The 18,652-nt window shown below is 50.6% G+C and overlaps 1 protein-coding gene across 2 annotated transcripts in view; it reads left to right on the top strand.

Moving 5' to 3' along the window:
- The first annotated feature begins 1,294 nt into the window (after nucleotides 1-1,294).
- Mpp2 (MAGUK p55 scaffold protein 2) overlaps nucleotides 1,295-18,652 on the top strand; it is a 29,899-nt gene continuing 12,541 nt past the window's right edge. The window contains exons 1-2 of one of the 2 annotated variants that reach the window (XM_051158741.1): nucleotides 1,295-1,341; nucleotides 6,340-6,458. In XM_051158741.1, coding sequence (XP_051014698.1) covers nucleotides 1,311-1,341; nucleotides 6,340-6,458 — 150 coding nt within the window. In that variant the 5' untranslated portion in view covers nucleotides 1,295-1,310. Of the gene's footprint in view, nucleotides 1,342-4,173; nucleotides 4,599-6,339; nucleotides 6,459-18,652 lie in introns of those variants that run through there. The other variant, XM_051158740.1, reaches the window with a different exon arrangement.

Genomic DNA, 18,652 nt, shown 5'->3' with positions numbered 1-18,652 from the left:
CCTTGCTATGAGCCTCTGCCTCCTGTTGTCATGGCAACTGGGGAATTAGGGTTTTATCCAGTAGCACATGCCCAGGAAAGGCAAGGGGAGAAAGTGGTGGGTCACCCTGTTCTCCTTTCCAGAGAGGATGAAGAAGCCTGTCTCAGCTTGGGGAGACCCGTAGGATGGGCAGTGGGGCTGCAGACTCCATGCCTGTTTGTGGTGGCAGCCCCCCCACCCTTTCTCCTTGTCCCAACTATGGGCAAGGGAGGGGGGAGAGTGAAGAGCCAGGACAGCAGGGGAGGAAGTACCTTCTCTGTCAGCCAGGCACCAGTGTTTATGGGACATCCGGAAGGTTCCAGGCATAGAAGCAAGTAATGGACTTCATTCCTCTTCTCACATAGCCAACAACTTCCGGATTTTGGCTCACATTCAGGACTCACACTTAATCCCCTCTCCACTTTAAGAAAGAACCAGAAAGAATATTGTGGGTTTTTTGCTTGTTTGTTTGCTTTTGAGATGAGGTCTCCATATATGCTTCCAGGCTGGTCTCAAATACCTGGGTTCAGGGGACCCTACTGCCTGCACCTGAGCAGCTGGTACTACATCACAGGCAGGCGTTATCATACCCAGTGAGAAATACTTATATTTTGGCCAGTGGTGGCCTTCAGACCCAGCACTCGAGAGACAGAGGCAAGCAGATCTCTGTGAGTTGTAGGCCAGGTTGGTCTACAGGGCAAGTTCCAGGATAGCTAGGGTTACACAGGGAAACCCTGTCTTCCTGTCTTGAAAAACAAAACAAACGGGCTGGAGAGATGGCTCAGTGGTTAAGAGCACTGCCTGCTCTTCCAAAGGGCCCGGGTTCAATTCCCAGCACCCACATGGCAGCTCACAACTGTCTGTAACTCCAAAATCTGACACCCTCACACCAATACATATAAATTAAAATTAAATAAAAAATATTAAAAAAAAAAAGAAAGAAAAACAAAACAAACAAACAAACAAAAACAAAAAAGAAATTAAAAGAGGAGAACCACTTTTTGTTGTTGTTTTTGGGTCACAAAAACCTAGGTTTTCACTGTAGGTTTCCTTGGGGCCTTGGGGGAAATTGATTAACCGCTCTGATCTTCCCTGGCCTCCCCTGCCTCTGAGGAAAAACGTGCTATTTGCTCTTCTTGCCTTTCCAGGGCACTTGGGGGTCACTCTTGTAATCCAAGTTGGCCTTCCAAGTCTCTCACATTCTTGCCTTGGCCCCTGTGCTTTCTCATGCGCCCCTCTCTCCCCCTCTAGGAGACTGACCGACCCCAGAGCCCTCACTGAGCTCCTTCACCATGCCCGTTGCTGCCGCAAACTCTGAGTCTGGTAAGCGATTAAAGCTGTGAGCCTGCCTCAGTGGTCCTGAGGGGGCTAGGCGGGGCGGGTGGGCGAGGATGAGGGGGTGGGCCATTTCCTTTTATACCCCTCCCGAGGTCACTCAGCCCTTCATTCAGGTGGTCTCCTTGCTGGGATAGGACAGAGCGGAGAAGGCCCGAGCTTACTCCAGGTAGCTCGACTCGTCTGCCTGAGGGACCGGGTCTCTGCTCGAGTTGGTGGACACTGCAGCTGGCTAGGAATGGCAGGGAAGAGCCCCAGGGTGTGGCTGGGGATCTGGAATTTGGAGGATAGTACAGGTGGGAGGGACTGAGAAGTCCATAGTGCATTTCGCCTGTACCAGAGGTAGGTAAGGGGACTCTAGTAGGAATAAGTGGAGAGACAAAACAAAACAAAACAAAACAAAACAAAACAAAACAAACCTCAGGATGCTTGCATGTAGCTCCGTGGGTGTTATAGCCTGAGAGCGTAGTACACAGACAGGCTGCAAAGGCCCACAAACCAGCTGGGAACCTCCTAGCCCGAACTTCTGAACGAGTTGATGTGACACTTAAAGGCTATGAGAGGAGAGAGCTCATGGCTGGGAGGAGTTTTCACAAATACTCTACTGCTATCGCTGCCCCGGCCACCGCTGCTGTGTTGTTATGGCATTGCCCTGGAAGAAATCTCCCTTGGAGGACAAGTTTCCTCTGAGGTGAGGTGGCAGTATGGGACTGATGTTTTTTAATTTGGCTCCTAGATCTCCCAGACTCTGATGACAGCATTGGGTGCCCCCCACATCACAGACACACACCTGCATCTATGCCCCAAAGTCTACACCCCACCCCAGTGGTTTCTGGACCCTTGAGTGTTTTCTGAGGTCCACCAGCTTGGGTCCCATATTCCAGAGGCTCTGGCTACCGCTATGAGATGCCCGGAGAGGGCTGAATTCTTCACAGTGGACCCTGCTGTCCCCTCTGCAAGACATATCAGGTCCCCACTTTGAGTAGAAAAGATCCTTGTTCCTATCCTCTCAGACACCGAACATTGCTGTGTGCCAGCCAGAGCCTAAGCTGTGACCCCTCTGTCCCCCCCCCTCAGGAAAGGCTCCTTTTCCATGCCACGGAATGTCCCCCAGTTTCTTGGAGGGCTTATATTTTCCCTGCCCCCTCCCTGCCTCTCCCCTTGCTCACTGGCCAGGTACCCCACCCTAAGCTGCTTAGGAGTTAATGAGACCCATCCCTGAGCCTGTGATTAAAGTGTCTCATCTGGGGCTGCCCAGTAAACCTATTAACAGTGAGCAGCAGGGCTGCACAGGGAGACAGTGTCCCAGATGCAGGTGCCTTGATGGGGGGCACATAGGGCAGGGAGCCCATGCTTATGCATGTGGCTTGCTTTTTCAAACACCTCCTGAGACACCCCCACACACTCCCCCCCCCACATGCTCCCCTAGATGCAGTGCTGCAGGCTGCTCTTTGCTCCCGCATCCAAAGAAAGAACCAGGTGCTCCCTTCCCCGAGCCAGCCCACTGCTGACTTCTGAGATTCAGAATTGAACTGTGTGCATCCTGCCCGTGCTGGTTTGAATGAAAGTGGCCCCCCATGATCTCATTAACAGGGCACCATTAGGAGGCGTGGCCTTGTTGGAGTAGCTGTGGCCTTTCTGGAGGAAATGTGTCACAGGGGGTGGGCTTTGAGCTTTCAAATGCTCAAGGCTGGCCCAGGGCCTATCTCTCTTCCTGTGGCTTACTTGTCCCCATCATCTGGTGGCCATTATACTTCCTATGGGTCAGACAGAGAGACAGCGGTGCCCCTCACCTGAGGTCAGGCTCCTCTCCCACCCCCACTCCCACCCCTTTCCCTGGAACACTTCTGCTTCGGGCTCTGCAGAGGTGAGATTAGCATCTTCCTTCTGCAGCCCTTCGCCATGGATCAAAATGGTCCTTGCTGTTATGGGAGGGCTCACCCTTACTTCAGTTGGGGAAAGTTTAGGGGTCATGTGAGTGATGTCAGACACAGACCGAGAATTTAGACATCTTGTGCTCACTTACAGCCCATTGTTTCTTCTTTCTTTGCCCGCTGGCTTGCTCACTCACTCCTTCCCTTGAATCAAGGTGAGGATGTGGGCCTGCTTCCTGATGGAGCTGTCCCTTTAAATATCTCTGCCATCCCTGGGTTACTGTCCTGATGTGTAATCCCTGTTTGCTGCCATGGTAACCAGGGATGCAAGGCGACCTGGTGCCACTCCTCTGGGAATGGCTGACTGAAGGTGGCAGCAACAGCAGCAGCAGCAGCCCTAGTGGTGGCCTCGTGGCTACACATGGGATACAGGGTCTGGATAGCATCTTGTCCACCTTTATTCTTGCTGCATAAATGGACCCTCACCTTTTCCCTCCCCCCCACACCCCACCCCCTTTCCAAGTTGCCTGGCTTGCTGTGGGCATCACCCCTAACTAGATGGGTAATGGTGGCAAAAGAGAGAAGCTACTGTTGAGATGGGCTCGAGAGCTGTGCCCTTTACTGCTCCATGGGTACCACCATTCTGTCTTTCCCTCCATCCCCTGCCCCACTGTGCTCCAGCAGATGGCATTTGAAGTTAAGATATTTGTCTCTTGTCAAAATGGTATTGCTGCCTTCCTGCACCTACCAGGGCGAGGGGCAAGAGATGTTCTTGAGGGTTTTCTTTGGTTGAAGGGGTTATTGTAAAGAAACCAGCCTAGGGTGAGGGAGAGGGTAGGAGTCAGCATCAATTGAAGTGGAGAAGAGATATCCATTTAAAAAAAAAGAGGTACGGAAGCAAGATGGGAGCCAAGCTCTGCCCGCCACACGAGATTTCTGCACAGGCTGAGAGGGAGGTCCCAATCCAGAGGGACTTACTCCGGTCCCTCAAGCTCGAGCTCATCGCCACCTCCCTACCTGCTCAGGGTACTAAGTGACAAGGGATCTGGCTAGTTTAGGATGTGACTCTCTCCTGCCACCGCCCTCCTCCCACCCATTACCGCCCCCTCCTCACCAGCAGGCGGGCTTTAGCCAATCAACAAGGCGGTCCGGGAGGAAGAGCCTTGCTATTGGCTGATCCTCCAGTGCTCCTAGAGTCCCGCCTTCTTTAGCTCAGCCGGCTTCTAGCTGGGAAGGCGCCGACCTCGCGGGACGCGGGAGACAGTTCCAGGGTTGCCAAAGGGGTCGCCATGGCCTGCAGCCCAGGCAGTGGAGTTTCCTTGGAGGGGATTTCCCTGGGCTCCTCTGAAGAAGCAGAGCTCCGTAGGGAAGGTAGGAAGAGGTGGGATGGAGAACCAGAGGAGGGGTACTAACCTTTTAACTGACCCTCCCTTCCACAGTAGGCTTTGGGGCACCTGGGCAGCGGCGCCCTTAGGGGAGACCTGGATGCCTAGCCTGCCAGAAGAGCTGATCTGGGAGAGGGCATCACAACCCCCTGCCTCAGTCCCCAACCCCAATAGCTGGTTGTCTGGGGAGTCAGTGAGCAGGACCGGGAACTGCGGACATTGGGCAGACTGGGAAGGGGCTCCTCGCTTGGTTCCTCTGAGAGACCCAGAAGGACCTTGCAAGTCACTGGTCTTTACTACGCCCAGGCCTGGAGGAAGGGTCTGAAAGCAGGCTCAGCTGTTGTTTACGGAGAAGGTGGGGAGGGGGCGGGGAAGGAGGGAAGAAATGGGGGCTCAGGAGCCCTAAGCCATCCTCTCCAAGCTCCAGTTTAAGGGAGGGGAGCTCTGACAAGAATGTTGAGAGGTTCCCGGAAGCCTGTTTTCCCTACCCCCCCTTCAGCGTTTGGACGCTGTTCTGCAGATGTAGGCGTGGGTGGCAGATTAATGATACCCCCTGCCCATCTTTGTTCCCAGATGGGCACACTGCTTCGTTCCTTTCTTCCACCCCCTGGAGCTCCCTCCCACCTTAGCCCTGGAGTGAAGGCAGCCGCCACCCATGTCTCAGAGGCCAGTTTCAGGTGTCCAGATGTCGTTGGCTAATAAGTCTTATCCCAGGTTGAGAATGCTCATCCCTGGGGTGATGTGGCTTTTGACCTCTGCCCTTGGTACCCACAGCCACCCCAGCACCCAGGATACTTGCTTCTCCAGCCTCTGCTAGTATGCTAGGCTTTAGTTTTGACGTTTGTTTGTTTTCTCAAAGACAGGGGTTTCTCTGTGTAGCCCTGGCTGTCCTGGAACTCTCTGTAGACCAGGCTGGTCTCAAACTCACCTGCCTCTGCCTCCTGAGTGCCAGGATTAAAGGTGTGCACCCCCACTGCCTGGCCAATTTTAGCTTTTTGTTTGTTTGTTTGTTTTTTGAGACAGGGTCTCTCTGTATTGGCTGTCCTGGACTAACGTTGTAGACCAGGCTGTCCTCAAACTTAGCAATCAGCCTGCCTCTGCCTCCTGAGTGCTGGGATTAAAGGCGTGCGCCACCACCGCCTGCCTCAGTTTTGGCCTTTTATCATGCATTAATTTCTAAAGAGGGATGTTTGTCAGAGTGGAGGGAAAGACTGGATCTAGGGCCAGTGGATTGTGCACCATCACGCTACTAGTGGTATAAATAGCTTGGACTGGTGCTGTGTTGGTCCTGCCCTTGTGCATGGCCGCCTGCTTGGACTCAGGGACATGCCCCAAGCACTGCCTTAACACTCCCACCCCACCACCCCGACCCCAAGCCTGCCAGCCACAGGTGGCTTCAACCCATTGAGAGGTTGAGTGGGGTGTCTGGTTCTTTGGAGTTGGGCAGGATCTGGAGTGGGACACCTTCCCCTGCTCCTTGGTCTGATTGCTGGTGGGCCCCTACCTTTCCAGGCTGGCATTGTCTAGGGTGGAAAAAACAGGTCAAGAAAACTTCCCCTTGCCTCTAGGATCTCTGCCTGAGGTGTACAAGAGCCTGGGTATTTGTGAGAGGGGAGTAGAAAGTGCTGTTGGGTGACATCTGTGGGGCTGGGCATGGGATGAATCTGGGCTGGATTTTGGTCTTCTGTGCCCAGCTGATACTGAGTGTCTCCCTGCCCCTCCCACAGCCATGCAGCAAGTCTTGGACAACCTGGGATCCCTCCCCAATGCCACTGGGGCTGCGGAGCTGGACCTGATCTTTCTTCGAGGCATTATGGAAAGCCCCATAGTCAGATCCCTGGCCAAGGTATGATGTATGGAGTTGGGGGGGGGGGAAACGATGTACCTGGGAGTCTCAGGGGACCCTAGGAATGGGGCATGTGGCAGAAGAAGCCACCGGAAAGGGTGTGGAAGGCTATCATTGCCTGAGTGATGAGCCTGAGGGAGCAAGTAGAGGAGTGTCTCTTGCCCCTGACTGGTGAGAGGTGGCAGGTGAAACATCTGGCTGAGAGAGGAGCAATGCCTGTGCGTTGGAATCTCCAAACTGGTCCTGCCCACTTCTCTGCCTTTGAGTGTTTGTGCATGTGTGTCAGGAGGGAGGCAGGCTCAGTAAAGGAGAAATTAATAAGGATTTTTGCAGGGGCATTTTAGGAGCGGATGCACACGTGCATGGGGAGCATAGAGGACAGATGTTTACCCGAGCCTCTGGGGATGGAGGATGCTAATGTGAGTGTGGAAGAAACGGAGAGGGTCAGGCATCTTGGGCCATAGGAAGGGCTGGGGTAGAAACATCCAAGTGAGAGGTAGCTGGAAGTGTAAAGCTGGGGCGTTGGGGGTGCGAGACAAAGAAAGTGAGTTGTGAAGATGGTGGCAGGCTGGAAGAGAGCACTGGGGGTCATGCCTGGGGGTTCAAACATCTTCCCTCGAGTGTCAAGCAAGCTTTGTACATTTTAGGCAGGAAGGGACAGTGACAGAAGTGTTTAGGACCCCCCCACCCCCAGTAACACGGAGGATCACGGGAAGGGTTTCAGAGGCCAGTTAGAGACCACATGGTAGTTAGAACTGGATTGTTAAGAGGCACTGGATGATGCTGAGAACTTGTGTTTGGGATGGGGTAGGACATTGTGGGGCTCCCAAGGTTCCACCCTGAGCAGGGGCGTGGGGATGGGGGTGAGGGGGAGGACAGGCTAGTGTTGCGTCTTTAGCAGAGAGAGTGAGCACAACAGTAGGGAGGGCATCTTTCGTGGGGAAGGAGGTGCTCATGGGCTGGGCTGGAGGCAAGGCTGGGCATGCTGGGAAGTCAGGCCTATCACTGGGAAATCTAAGTAAAGGCAGGCCTTTCTTTCTCTCCTGGGACTCAAGGGTCAAGGCTTGAGCATCCGAAGCAAAGTTTGGCCAGTCACTGAAGGGGAAAGACTGTAGTGAGCAGGGACTCAGACCAGTCCATGGCAGGCACTGATGTCCCAGGGTGGGATGACTCAATCCCTAGGCAAAGAGGAAGAAGAAGGTGGCTTTGATCTAGGCCCCAGATGTGGGTGGATCCCTGAAGGAAGCCTGAGACTGACCTGGACAGCATGGCTTCTAGGGCCCAGGCTAGGAGGAAGCAAAAAAGCAGGGATAAGATCCAGGTGAAGATTGGGGGTGGCGGTGGGGGTGGGGGGGTCTCTTTGAGGTTGCAGGATAGCTGAGGAGTGGTGAAGTTGTGGAGATGGAAGGAAAGGCCAAGGTCAGAGAGTGGAAGGTAGGAAGTAAAATATTTCCTAGGAGGGCAGTCCTGGGGGATGGCGTGACCATACAGGGAGTGACTGCTTATAGATGGGTCTGTTGTTCAGGGGTGTCCTGGAGGGGAAGGTTGTAGGTGTGGGTGGACATGAGTACATATTCCTGGGAGGCTGAGGCAGTGGCAGATGATACAGGAACAAGACTAAGGCCAACAGAGTCTTCAGGAATGAATGGTGGGGAGGGTGATAGGGTTCTCTTTCTCGTGTGTGTGTGTGTGTGTGTGTGTGTGTGTGTGTGTGTGTGTGTGTGTGTACACTGTGTGGGTACTCTGTGTGTGTACACATCCATGCATATGTTTATGTGCTTGTGGAACCCAGAGATTGAAACTGGGTGTCTTCACTACCGAATGTGTCTTTAGCTAGCCCTGTCCTGGTGGTATTTTCAATGGCCACTGACCTTGCCTGGTACAGTCTGGGGGTTGTAAATTGGCATGGAAATTTAAAGCAGGTTCTTGGTGCACAGCACAAATTAGTTATATATGGGGACGGTAGGTTTTGTTTTGTTTCTTTTTTCTTTTCTTTTTTTCCCCCCTGTTTTTGTTTTTTGTTTTTTTGTTTTTCCATCTTCAGTTGTCTGTGATGCAGCTTATACGAAGATAATTGTTGTTCTGTTAACTGAATACCACTCTGTAATTGCAAAAAAAATTGCGGCTGTTTTGTTGACATTCTGAATGCTTCTAAGTAAATACAATTTTTTTAATTAAGAAAAAAAAAAAGAAATTGGGTGTCTTCTCAACAGCCAACCAGGGACCCTTTCCTTCTCCGCCTCCCCAGTGATGAGATTACAGATGTGTAGCACTGCCTGGCTTTATACCTGGGTGCTGGAGATCCGAACTCAGGACCTCATGCTTGTACAGCAAGCTTTTTACCAACTGAGCCGTCTGTCTAGCCCCAGGTCTTCTTAAGGGCCTCGTGGGGACTCTGCCACGGAGGGTGGTAGCCGTGGTGTAGGGTTAGGTCCTGTTGGAAGGAGAGAGTTGCTGTGTTCCAGGGACACACCCAGCCTGTAGGAGCCAACCATAATGACATAGCTCTCTAATCCCAGCACTTGGCTTGTAGAGGCAGGAGTATGGGGAGTTTGGGGTCAGCCTCAGAGAGTTTGAGGTTAATCTAGTTGCGTGAAAACACTGTCTTCAGAAACCACAAAAAGAAAACACTTGAAGCAACGAAAAACAAACAAAACACAAATAAGAGCAGATGATTAAAAAGTCTGAGAAGGAGCTGGGTGCATTGGTGCAAGCCCCTAATCCCAACACTTCAGAGGCAGAGGCAGGCAGATCTCTGTGAGTTCAAGGCCATCCTGATCTACAAAGCGAGTCCAGGACAGCCAAGGCTACACAGAGAAACCCTGGGCGGCAGAGGCTGAGAGAAATTGTGTGGAAGAGAAAACATGATTGGAGGTACCAAGAGAAAGACAGGTTGCTTGTCTGCCTTCCTTGTCATTGAAGATAACATTTATTTATTTGTTTGTTTGTTTAATTAAAGACAAGAAGCCAGGCATGCCTATATTGCTAGCTACTGTGGAGACAGAGGCAGGAGGATTGCTTGAGCTCAGTGCAGGGCCATGCAGTGTGATCCTGTCTCTTAAAAGGGAAGGTGAGGGAGGAATGATTTGTGTTTGAAATGTTGAGCACACAGATCGGGCAGGAAGTTTTGTCTGCCTTGATGCCTGCTGTGCCTCCTGAGCCTAAATCAGTGTTTGGCACGTAAGTGGGATTTACTGAGTGTGTAAATACGGAAGATTGAAGAAAACAGCCCCTCCCCCAAACACCCGTTTTTCAGAATGTCAATTCTGACACTGCTTATTTGAGCTCTTATGCTTTCTTTTAAAGTCCTTTAAAATGTTTTCTTTTTCTGTTTATGTTTGTCTGTGTGAATACATGCTGCATGTGCTAGCGTGTCCGCAGAGGCTGGAGCAGGCCTGTAGATTTCAGAGGGTTGTGAACCATTGGATGTGGGTGCTGGAAACAAAACTTGGCTCCCTCTGCAGAAGTATGAAGTGTGCTTAACTGCTGAGCCCCGTCTCCAGCTCTTACTTTGAAGAAGTAAAAATGTTATGTGTGACAACTCATCCCCCATCCCTTATCCCCTCTGCTTTCCCTTCCCAAGAGTAAACACTGGTGACGCCGTTTCCCAGGATGCTTGCTGTCCTTGCCTGTACGTGGATTTAGCACCTATTAACACACCCTTTCTATACATGCTATAAATTTACCATAAATGGAGTGATAGTGTAATCGGCTTCTGTTTTTGAGTTTTCTGATTCATGTAGGGAGGAAAGTTATTGACTTAAGTATAGATAAAGATATCGGTGTCCATTTGAACTATTGTGTGCTATTTCTGACATGTGTCGGAGTGCCGTTTAGTGGCTCCTCTTCTGAGAGACGAAGGTGGCGGTGGAGATTTTCCCCTGTAAAGGACAGCAGTGTTGTGAACGTCCATATATCCATGTGTTTATGGCCAAGTGTGAAGCTTTCTCTGGGGTGGACTTGGCAGTGGAAGTGCTGAAAGCATGAATTTTTGAGCCTCGACATCTGTAACCTTCTATGACTGAATTCAGAGTTGTGTGAGTTAGGACACACCTATAGGTCACAGGGTCAGGGCGAGTGGTCCTCAGCTCGCTTTCTAGTGGGACTTCCCTCAGTAACACTCCTTCCTAGGTGACCTTGCCCAAGGACTTGACTTGACAGATCTCCAGAGAGGGATTGCTGGCTCTGTCACATACTTCCATTCACTCACTCACTCACCCACCCACCCACCCACTCACCCACCCACTCACTCACTCACTCACTCGTTCTTCCAGTCATCTATTTAACAGCTGTCCACTGGACACCCAGCATGCACCAGTGTCTTAGTTAGGGTTTCTATTGCTGTGAAGAGACACCATAACCACAGCAACTCTTAGAAAGAAAGTATTTACTTGGGGCTGGCTTACAGTTCCGAGGTTTAGTTCATTATCCTCATGGTGGGAACACATGGCGGCATGCAGGCAGACATGGTGCTGGAGAGGGAGCTGAGAGGTCTACAACTTGGCCCACAGATAGCAGGGAGAGAACTGGATTGAGCTTCTGAGACCTCAGTGCCCACCTCCTCAGCATACACCTCCTCCAAGAAAGCCACACCTCCTAATTGTGCCACTCCCTATGGTCGTGTGTGTGTGTGTGTGTGTGTGTGTGTGTGTGTGTGTGTGTGTGTGTGTGCGCGCGCGTGCGCACATGCGCGCGTGCCTGATTTTCATTCAAACCACCACAACCAAGTGTGACACCAAGATAACAGCAGATGAAACAGATCATTTGTTCTCCTGATAGTGCCGGACTCTGACTTCCTCTTACTGAGTCCCACAATTCCTCAGTCCCAGAAGCTCACATACAGTCTAGTTGATGTCACCAATGTCCTGTCAGATTGTAAGCTGAGTCTTTCCTCTAGAAGTGTTGGAGCATAAGCTGGTTAGATTGTTCGTCCAGAAAACTCTGGGCTTCGTACTCAATGCATAAGGACATTTGTCCAATCCTGAGAACCACCTCACATGAAGGGCTGGCGTGTTGAGGGCATCCTGTGTCTTCTGTCATCTTGTTTTGAAACAAACAGGGAAGGAATCTTCCAGAAGAACTTTGGTAGGAAGCCCCTCCCTCCTCTGTGGTTGACCCTTGGCTGTGGAGCTTGCCTACTCATCAGAAGTCAGCACAGCCTTCCCCCTCTTCACTTTCCAAAATGGGCTTGACTGGGACAAGGTACCCACCACTTACTAGCTTTTTGTCTTGTTGGTTTGGTTTGGTTATTTTTCGAGACAGGGTTTCTCTGTGTAGCCTTGGCTGTCTTGGTCTCACTTTGTAGACCAGGCTGGCCTCGAACTCACAGTGATCATCTGCCTCTGCCTCCGGAGTGCTGGGATTAAAGGCGTGCACCACCACTGCCCAGCCCACTTACCAGTTTTTTGTTTGTTTGTTTGCTTTTTGTTTTTTTTTTTTTGTTTTTGAGACAGGGTTTCTCTGTGGAGATCTGGCTGTCCAGGACTCACTTTATACACCAGGCTGGCCTCGAACTCACAGCGATCCGCCTGCCTCTGCTTCCCAAATGCTGGGATTAAAGACGTGCGCCACCACGCCCGACTTCCACTTACCGGTTTTAATGACTATATAGGCATAGATAAACTTGTGAACCAGCAGACAAAACACTTTGATTCAACTATGGGGGCTGGAGAGATGGCTAAGAGATAAGAGCACTGACTGCTCTTCCAGAGGTCCTGAGTTCAATTCCCAGCATCCACAAGGTGGCTCTCAACTATCCATAATGTGATCTAGTGCCCTCTTCTGACCTGCAGGTGTACGTGCAGGCATAACACTGTATACATAATAATAAATAAATCTTAAAAAAAAAAGATTGAACTATAAAATCTTTCTCTTGAAGTAGCTAAGAGCCTCCAATGGCTTCTGGTTAAACTGTAGTAAGTAGTTCCTTTGCCTTTGAGGAGTTGGGCTTGACTCTTTATCTCTGAAGATACAGTGGACATGTGGGAGGGTCTGGGCTGACTAGGCCTGGGGCCAATGATAGGGGTGCCCAAGGGAGCAAACCCAGAGAATTAAAGAATTCTGAGGGCAAGCTTGGCAGGCAGCTCAGAAATCCAAGGATTGGCTGCAGATGGCAGCTGGCAGCCCCGGCAGGTGGCTGACATCCGGGAGGGCTGACGCAGGATCCAGTAACAGGTGCTTCAGCTGCAGCCAAGGCCAAGTTGAGAAAGCCAAGATGACTGGCTTTCAGAAATCAGGAAAGTTTCTAACAGCAGGCTCACCTGCCTGCAGGGAAATTAGGCGTGGGAAGGCGGTGTTTGAACCAGTGCACGTGATGAGGAAAAAAGAGCCGTAGTGAAGTCAGGACCCCCCTGACTGGCTCATGGTGTCAGTGTAGTCCCCCCTAGCGGGGAGGGCATGGCAGTGAGAACATGTGATGGAGAGCTCATCACACCACTGTGAACCAGGACTCAGAGAGCAGCTGGACCAGGGAGGGCATGGCGGTGAGAACATGTGATGGAGGCTCATTCCGCCACTGTGGACCAGGACCCAGAGAGCAGCTATAACCAGGAGCTAGGCTCTAACTAACTAACTAACTAACTAACTAACTAACTAACCAACTAACTAACTAACGTCCCTTTTTGGGGGGGAGAGGAGACAGGGTCTCTCTGTGTAGCCCTGGCTGTCTTAGAACTCACTCTGTAGACCAAGCTGACCTCGAACTCAGAGATCCGCCTGCCTCTGCCTCATGGGTGCTGGGGTTAAAGGCACCACCACAGCCCAGCCTGGGCTGTAACTTCAATGGACCGTTCTTAGTGTCTTACTTTTGCCAGGTACGTCTACCTCCTAAAGGCTCCGCAGCTCCTATCAGTGGTGCCACCAGCTAGGAGACACGCTTTCAAAAACATGAGCCCATGGGGGACATTTTAAGTTGAAACTCTAATGGTGCAGTATGTCTCCTGGTCTCCGTGGGCGTCAGCTGTCTTCTTCTGAGAAGCGGGGAGAGTGACACCTGTTTGGTAAGAGAGTCAGGCCGGGGGGTGGGTGGTTGGTTATAGATACAGAAGTGTTGCTATGGCGTGGTCTTCACCACCAGCCTAAAGTTCCTCAGAAGGCTTTGTTCTGTGGTTAGGCTGCAGTGGGTGAGCTAGCAGAGCCTCAGGTAGAGCAGTGAGGGCACAGGGAAACCAATAAGATCGGAAGCTTGACAAAGGACGTGCGGTAAGAGGGAGGAGGTGTGGCAGTGAGCAGTCAGTTAGCTTTTGCTGCTTTCCAAACCACCCGCTGTGCTGTGGTTTAGGTCTTGTGGTTTTGGTGGGCAGGTTGGGTGGCCTGGGCTTGTTCACCTGGGTGAGATGCGTGGTCTAAGATGGCCACGCCCACACGGCTGCTGTCTCAGCTGAAAAGGCTGCTATGCTTAAGATGGCTGGCTCACTCTCCATATAGTTTCTCAGCCTCTGGGAGGGTCAACCCCCCCCCCGCCACCCCCCCATCTTCTCTTACAAGGGAAGGCAAGTTCCAGATGAGAGGCACTGCCGAGCCTCTGCTTGCTCGGGTGACATTTGCTAATGTCCCACAGGCCAAGGCTAGTCAGTGTTGCTGAAGGCCGATCGAAGAGTTCTGGAGCGTGTGCTTGCTCTCTGGCATTCGCTTCAGACCTTGAATTTAATTATGAGCCCCAGAGTTCAAAGGAGAAGTTTGTCCTCTGCCAAGATCAGAACACTTGGAGCTAGGGGCCGGGGGAAGAGCTTTGCAGGGAGATGGCTCTGGTGGTTCTGTGGTTGCAGCCTGCTGTTGACACTAGCTCTGGAGTTCGCAGAACCAGGTGGTTAGCGTTTCTTCTACTGTCAGTTGGCCGTGTCCCTGGCCCCCTCTTCTGGACCCCACTTTGCTGAGGATGCATCGAGGGTGTGTGTCACAGGGTCCTAAGGTATCCTAGGATGGCCTTGAACTCACTACATAGCAGAGGGTGACTGAATTCCTGCTTCGACCTTCCCGGTGGTGGGATTATAGGCATGCTCCTACGCCTTGTAATGTGATGCTAGGATCCCTGTGGCTTCCTGCATGCTGGGCAAGACTCCACCAACTGAGCTGTATCCCAGGTGATGTCGAGCACGATTTTGAGATCTAAATAATATACATGGTTACCGTGGACATTTGAGTCGCTCTCATGGGTCCCAGGTCCAGTGCCTCTAACATTGCTGTGTGTACATCAATTGCTTCTACAGAAAAGCAGAAGAAATCTTCTAGAGGTTGAAGGGCACTTGCTGCTCTTGCAGAGGACCCTGGTTTGGTCCTGGAACCCACAAGACAGTTCACAACCACTTGTAACCTCGGTTCCAGGGTACCCAACACTTTATCTGGGGCTGCCTTAGGCACCAGGCACACTCACGGTACACACACAATACATGAAGGCAAAAATAAGCCATAGTAAAATAATACCGAGTAAAAAGCAGTAGATAAAATAAATTTTCATTCAGCATATTTTCATATTAAGTGAAAAACAAACAAAAACCCCAAGTTAGGCCCCTAAGACTTGACGTATTTAGCACGATTCTGTTTTTCTAAAGGTAAAGGTAGCTACAAATTATATTTACTTTAGGACTGTGTGGGATCCATACAGATGTAATAAAACTTAAACCGGAGCCGGGCATGGTGGCACACGCCTTTAATCCCAGCACTCGGGAGGCAGAGGCAGGCAGATTGCTGTAAGTTCGAGGCCAGCCTGATCTGCAAAGCGAGTCCAAGACAGCCAAGGCTATACAGAGAAACCCTGTCTCAAAAAACAAACAAACAAACAAACAAAAAAAAACAACAACCCAAAAAACAAAAAAACCAAAACCAACCAACCAAACTTAAACCAGAAGCCAGGGAATCAGGAACTCTGGCAGTGGAGATGTGGTAGGCAGGGCCGGTGGTTAGCAGATGTCTTTGGTTGACTTTCAAGCCACTGTGCATGAGGCAGTTAGGAAGGCGCCATGGACTCAGTCAGCACTGGGGCACCATCTCTGAGTTCCAAAGGCCTCCAGAAGTTTGCTGGCGATTGTGATAGAGGCTGGGTGTGGCCTGCACTGGTGAGCCAGCCATGCTTCAGCCCTCCAAAATGCTTTGTGCTGGATGGTTCCGTATTCAGAGTTTTCTCTGGGCTGCAGAAGTTGATCTTGGGACTGCCCATGGGTAAGGTTCCAGGCAGAAACTGTAGGAATAGAGACCGAGCGGCCTTTGATGGGGTGAGGGGGTCACTATGAATCAGAGTTCTCTAAAGGAACAAAACTGGTAGGGTGAATATATTATATACATAGATGTGTACACACACACACACACACACACACACACACACACACACACACTCACTCTCTCTCTCTCTCTCTGCTGTGGCCATATTCCTGGCACCTAAATGCCTTTCTTCTTTCTTAGAGTTCAGGATTTGGGCTTCTATATTCCCAGCGTTGGTATTGGTCTTGGGCACAGAGGTGACCCAGTGCCAGGGAAGCCCCATCTCTCTCAGGCTCCATGGACTGTGTTAAGCCCAGTGACTGGATCACACAGGTCTCTGGGGGTGTCTACCCAGTACAGGCATGTTTCTGTCTCCATACACAGCTCATATGTCCCTTCAATGGCATATACCCCTCTAACAGGAACATTGCCAAGCCGAGAGGAAGATGAGCCATTAGGTGGTCATGACTGGTGCCGTTCCCTGACCTCTTTGGCGAAGAGAGAGGAGAAAGGACCTTTGTAGCCTTTCTGAGCATCTGTGTCTGCCAGGCATTGTGGCTGTCTCCATCACTCCTCATTGTGTTTCTGTGAGATGTTATTAAAGTCTCATTTCAGAGCGCTGACTCCAGCAAATTGTCCCCTGGCCTCTGCATGCACTCTGTGGCATGCTCCCTCCAACAAGAAAAATGCCATAAGATAAGTAAGTGAATAAAAATTAAAATCTCCCCATATGAAGCTGGGTTTGGTGGCTGGCTCCTGCATGCCTCTAGTCCCAGCACTTAGGGAGCTGAGGTGGGAGGGTCCCATCAGGCCAAGAATTTGAGAGCAGCAGAGCAGTGTATCAGGAGCCTCACTCCAGAACAAACAAACAGAACACCCCTATCTTGTGGGCTGAAAAAAAACATTGCGGAATCTTTAGAAAACGCACCCAGACCCACCATCCATGACTCAGTCCACTACAAAGTGTGGCGACTCTCAGTCCAGTTTCATCCTCACCTCCACCTGCCTCCCTCTCTCCTGAGGCAGTCTCAGCACTGGCAGTTTATGCCCAGTTTATCTCTGGGCATTTCAATGTGCACATCAAAGACAAGGCTTTTTTTCTTTCTTTCTGTTTATTTGTTTTGTTTTGTGTTTTTTCAAGACAGAGTTTCTCTGTGTAGCCTTGGCTGTACTGGACTCACTTGTAGACCAGGCTGGACTCGAACTCACAAAGATCCACCTGCCTCTGCCTACCAAGTGCTGGGATTAAAGATGTGTGCCACCATGCCTAGCTTTCTTTTCTTCTCTTTCTTTTTTTTTTTTTAAAGATTTATTTATTTATTATGTATAGAATAGTCTGTCCCCATGTGTGCCTGCACGACAGAAGAGGGTGCCAGGTCTTGGTATAGATAGTTACAAGCCACCATGTGGTTGCTGAGAATTGAACTCAGGACCTTTGGAAAAACAGCCAGTGCTCCTAACCTCTGAGCCATCTCTCCAGCCATATATATTCTTTCTTTCTTTCTTGAAAGATTTACTTACTTATTACATGTACAGTGCTCCGCCTGAATGTACACCTGCAGGCCAGAAGAGGGCATCAGATCTTAATTACAGATGGTTGTGAGCCACCATGTGGTTGCTGGGAATTGAACTCAGGGCCTCTGGAAGAGCAGCCAGTGCTCTTAACCTCTGAGCCATCTCTCCAGCCCTGCCCCCCCCCCTTTTTTTTTCAAGACAAGGTCTCACAGGGTACCTCTGGCTATCCTGAAACTTGCTATGTAGACTAGGCTAGCCTTGAATTTACAGAGGTCTGCCTGCCACTGCCTCTCAAGTACTGGGATAACGGCACTTGCCCAAAGCCTACTGAAGATTTTTTTTTTTTATCATACCTAAAAAGTAAAACAGTAATTACTTGTGTGCTATATGTGTATTCTGATGTGTGTGTGTGTGTGGTGTATGTACTTATAAGTGTGACTTTGGACCTTTTCCACCTTTACATTATTTTTATTTTTTTATTTCATTTTATTTTAGTTTTCACCTTTACATGTTTAAGGATGTATTTATTTTTATTGTATGTATATATGTGAGTGCCTGCATATAAGTACATGCAACATGTTCACACCTGGACCCCCTAAAACTGGTTTTAGAAGCAGTCATGACCCACCACGCAGGTGCTGGGAACCAAACCGGGGCCCTCTGCAAGTCCTCCTGACAGCTGAGCTGTTTCTCTAGCCCTTGCTTTTTAGACAGGGTCTCTCACAGACCCCAAAGCTCATTGGGCTGACCAGGCTGGCTAGACAGTAAGCTTCAGGGATCTACATGTCCCCTTGTTATCTCCTCATCTCCATCCTCTTACCCCCGCCTCACACCCCAGTGCTGGTATCACAGGCACACACCCAGATTCCACCTTTATTGGGGGGAGGTTCCGAGACAGGGTTTCTCTGTGTAGCCTTGGCTGCCCTGGGCTCGCTCTGTAGACCAGGCTGGCCTCGAACTCACAGAGATCCACCTGCCTCCGCCTCCCGAGGGGCTGGGATTACAGGCGTGCGCCACCGTGCCCAGCATCAGCTACCACCCTTTAACGTTTGTCTTGGGCGTCTGATTTCAGGGCCTCATGCTTGCACAGTACTGGCAGCCATGTTCCCAGCCTCCTGTAGTGTAGTTGTAATAAATAGGATTGAGGCGCCCTGACAGGCATTTTTGAAGACATCTAAGTAGATCCACAGTTCACACCAAACATCAGAATGAACTTCAAGCAGCCCAGAGATCTTAGAAGGAAACATATCTGTGTAGGGGACCCATCCCTCCCAACCTCAAAATTCAGATGCATGAAAGATGAATACATTCAGCCACATTAAAGACACTTCTTTCGCAAGGCAAAGACTACCATCAGCAGAATCCAAAGATAAATGACAAGATGGAAGAAAATGACTTGCTAAAGACGTCACAAATAAAGGGCTAATCTTCTTAATATAGAGAGAACATTTAAAAATGGGAAAAGTGGGGGGGGGGTTGGGGGA

The sequence above is a fragment of the Acomys russatus genome, chromosome 16 (assembly GCF_903995435.1).
Source record: "Acomys russatus chromosome 16, mAcoRus1.1, whole genome shotgun sequence".
Classification (NCBI taxonomy): domain Eukaryota; kingdom Metazoa; phylum Chordata; class Mammalia; order Rodentia; family Muridae; genus Acomys; species Acomys russatus.
This window is presented reverse-complemented; position numbering and strand designations above follow the sequence as displayed.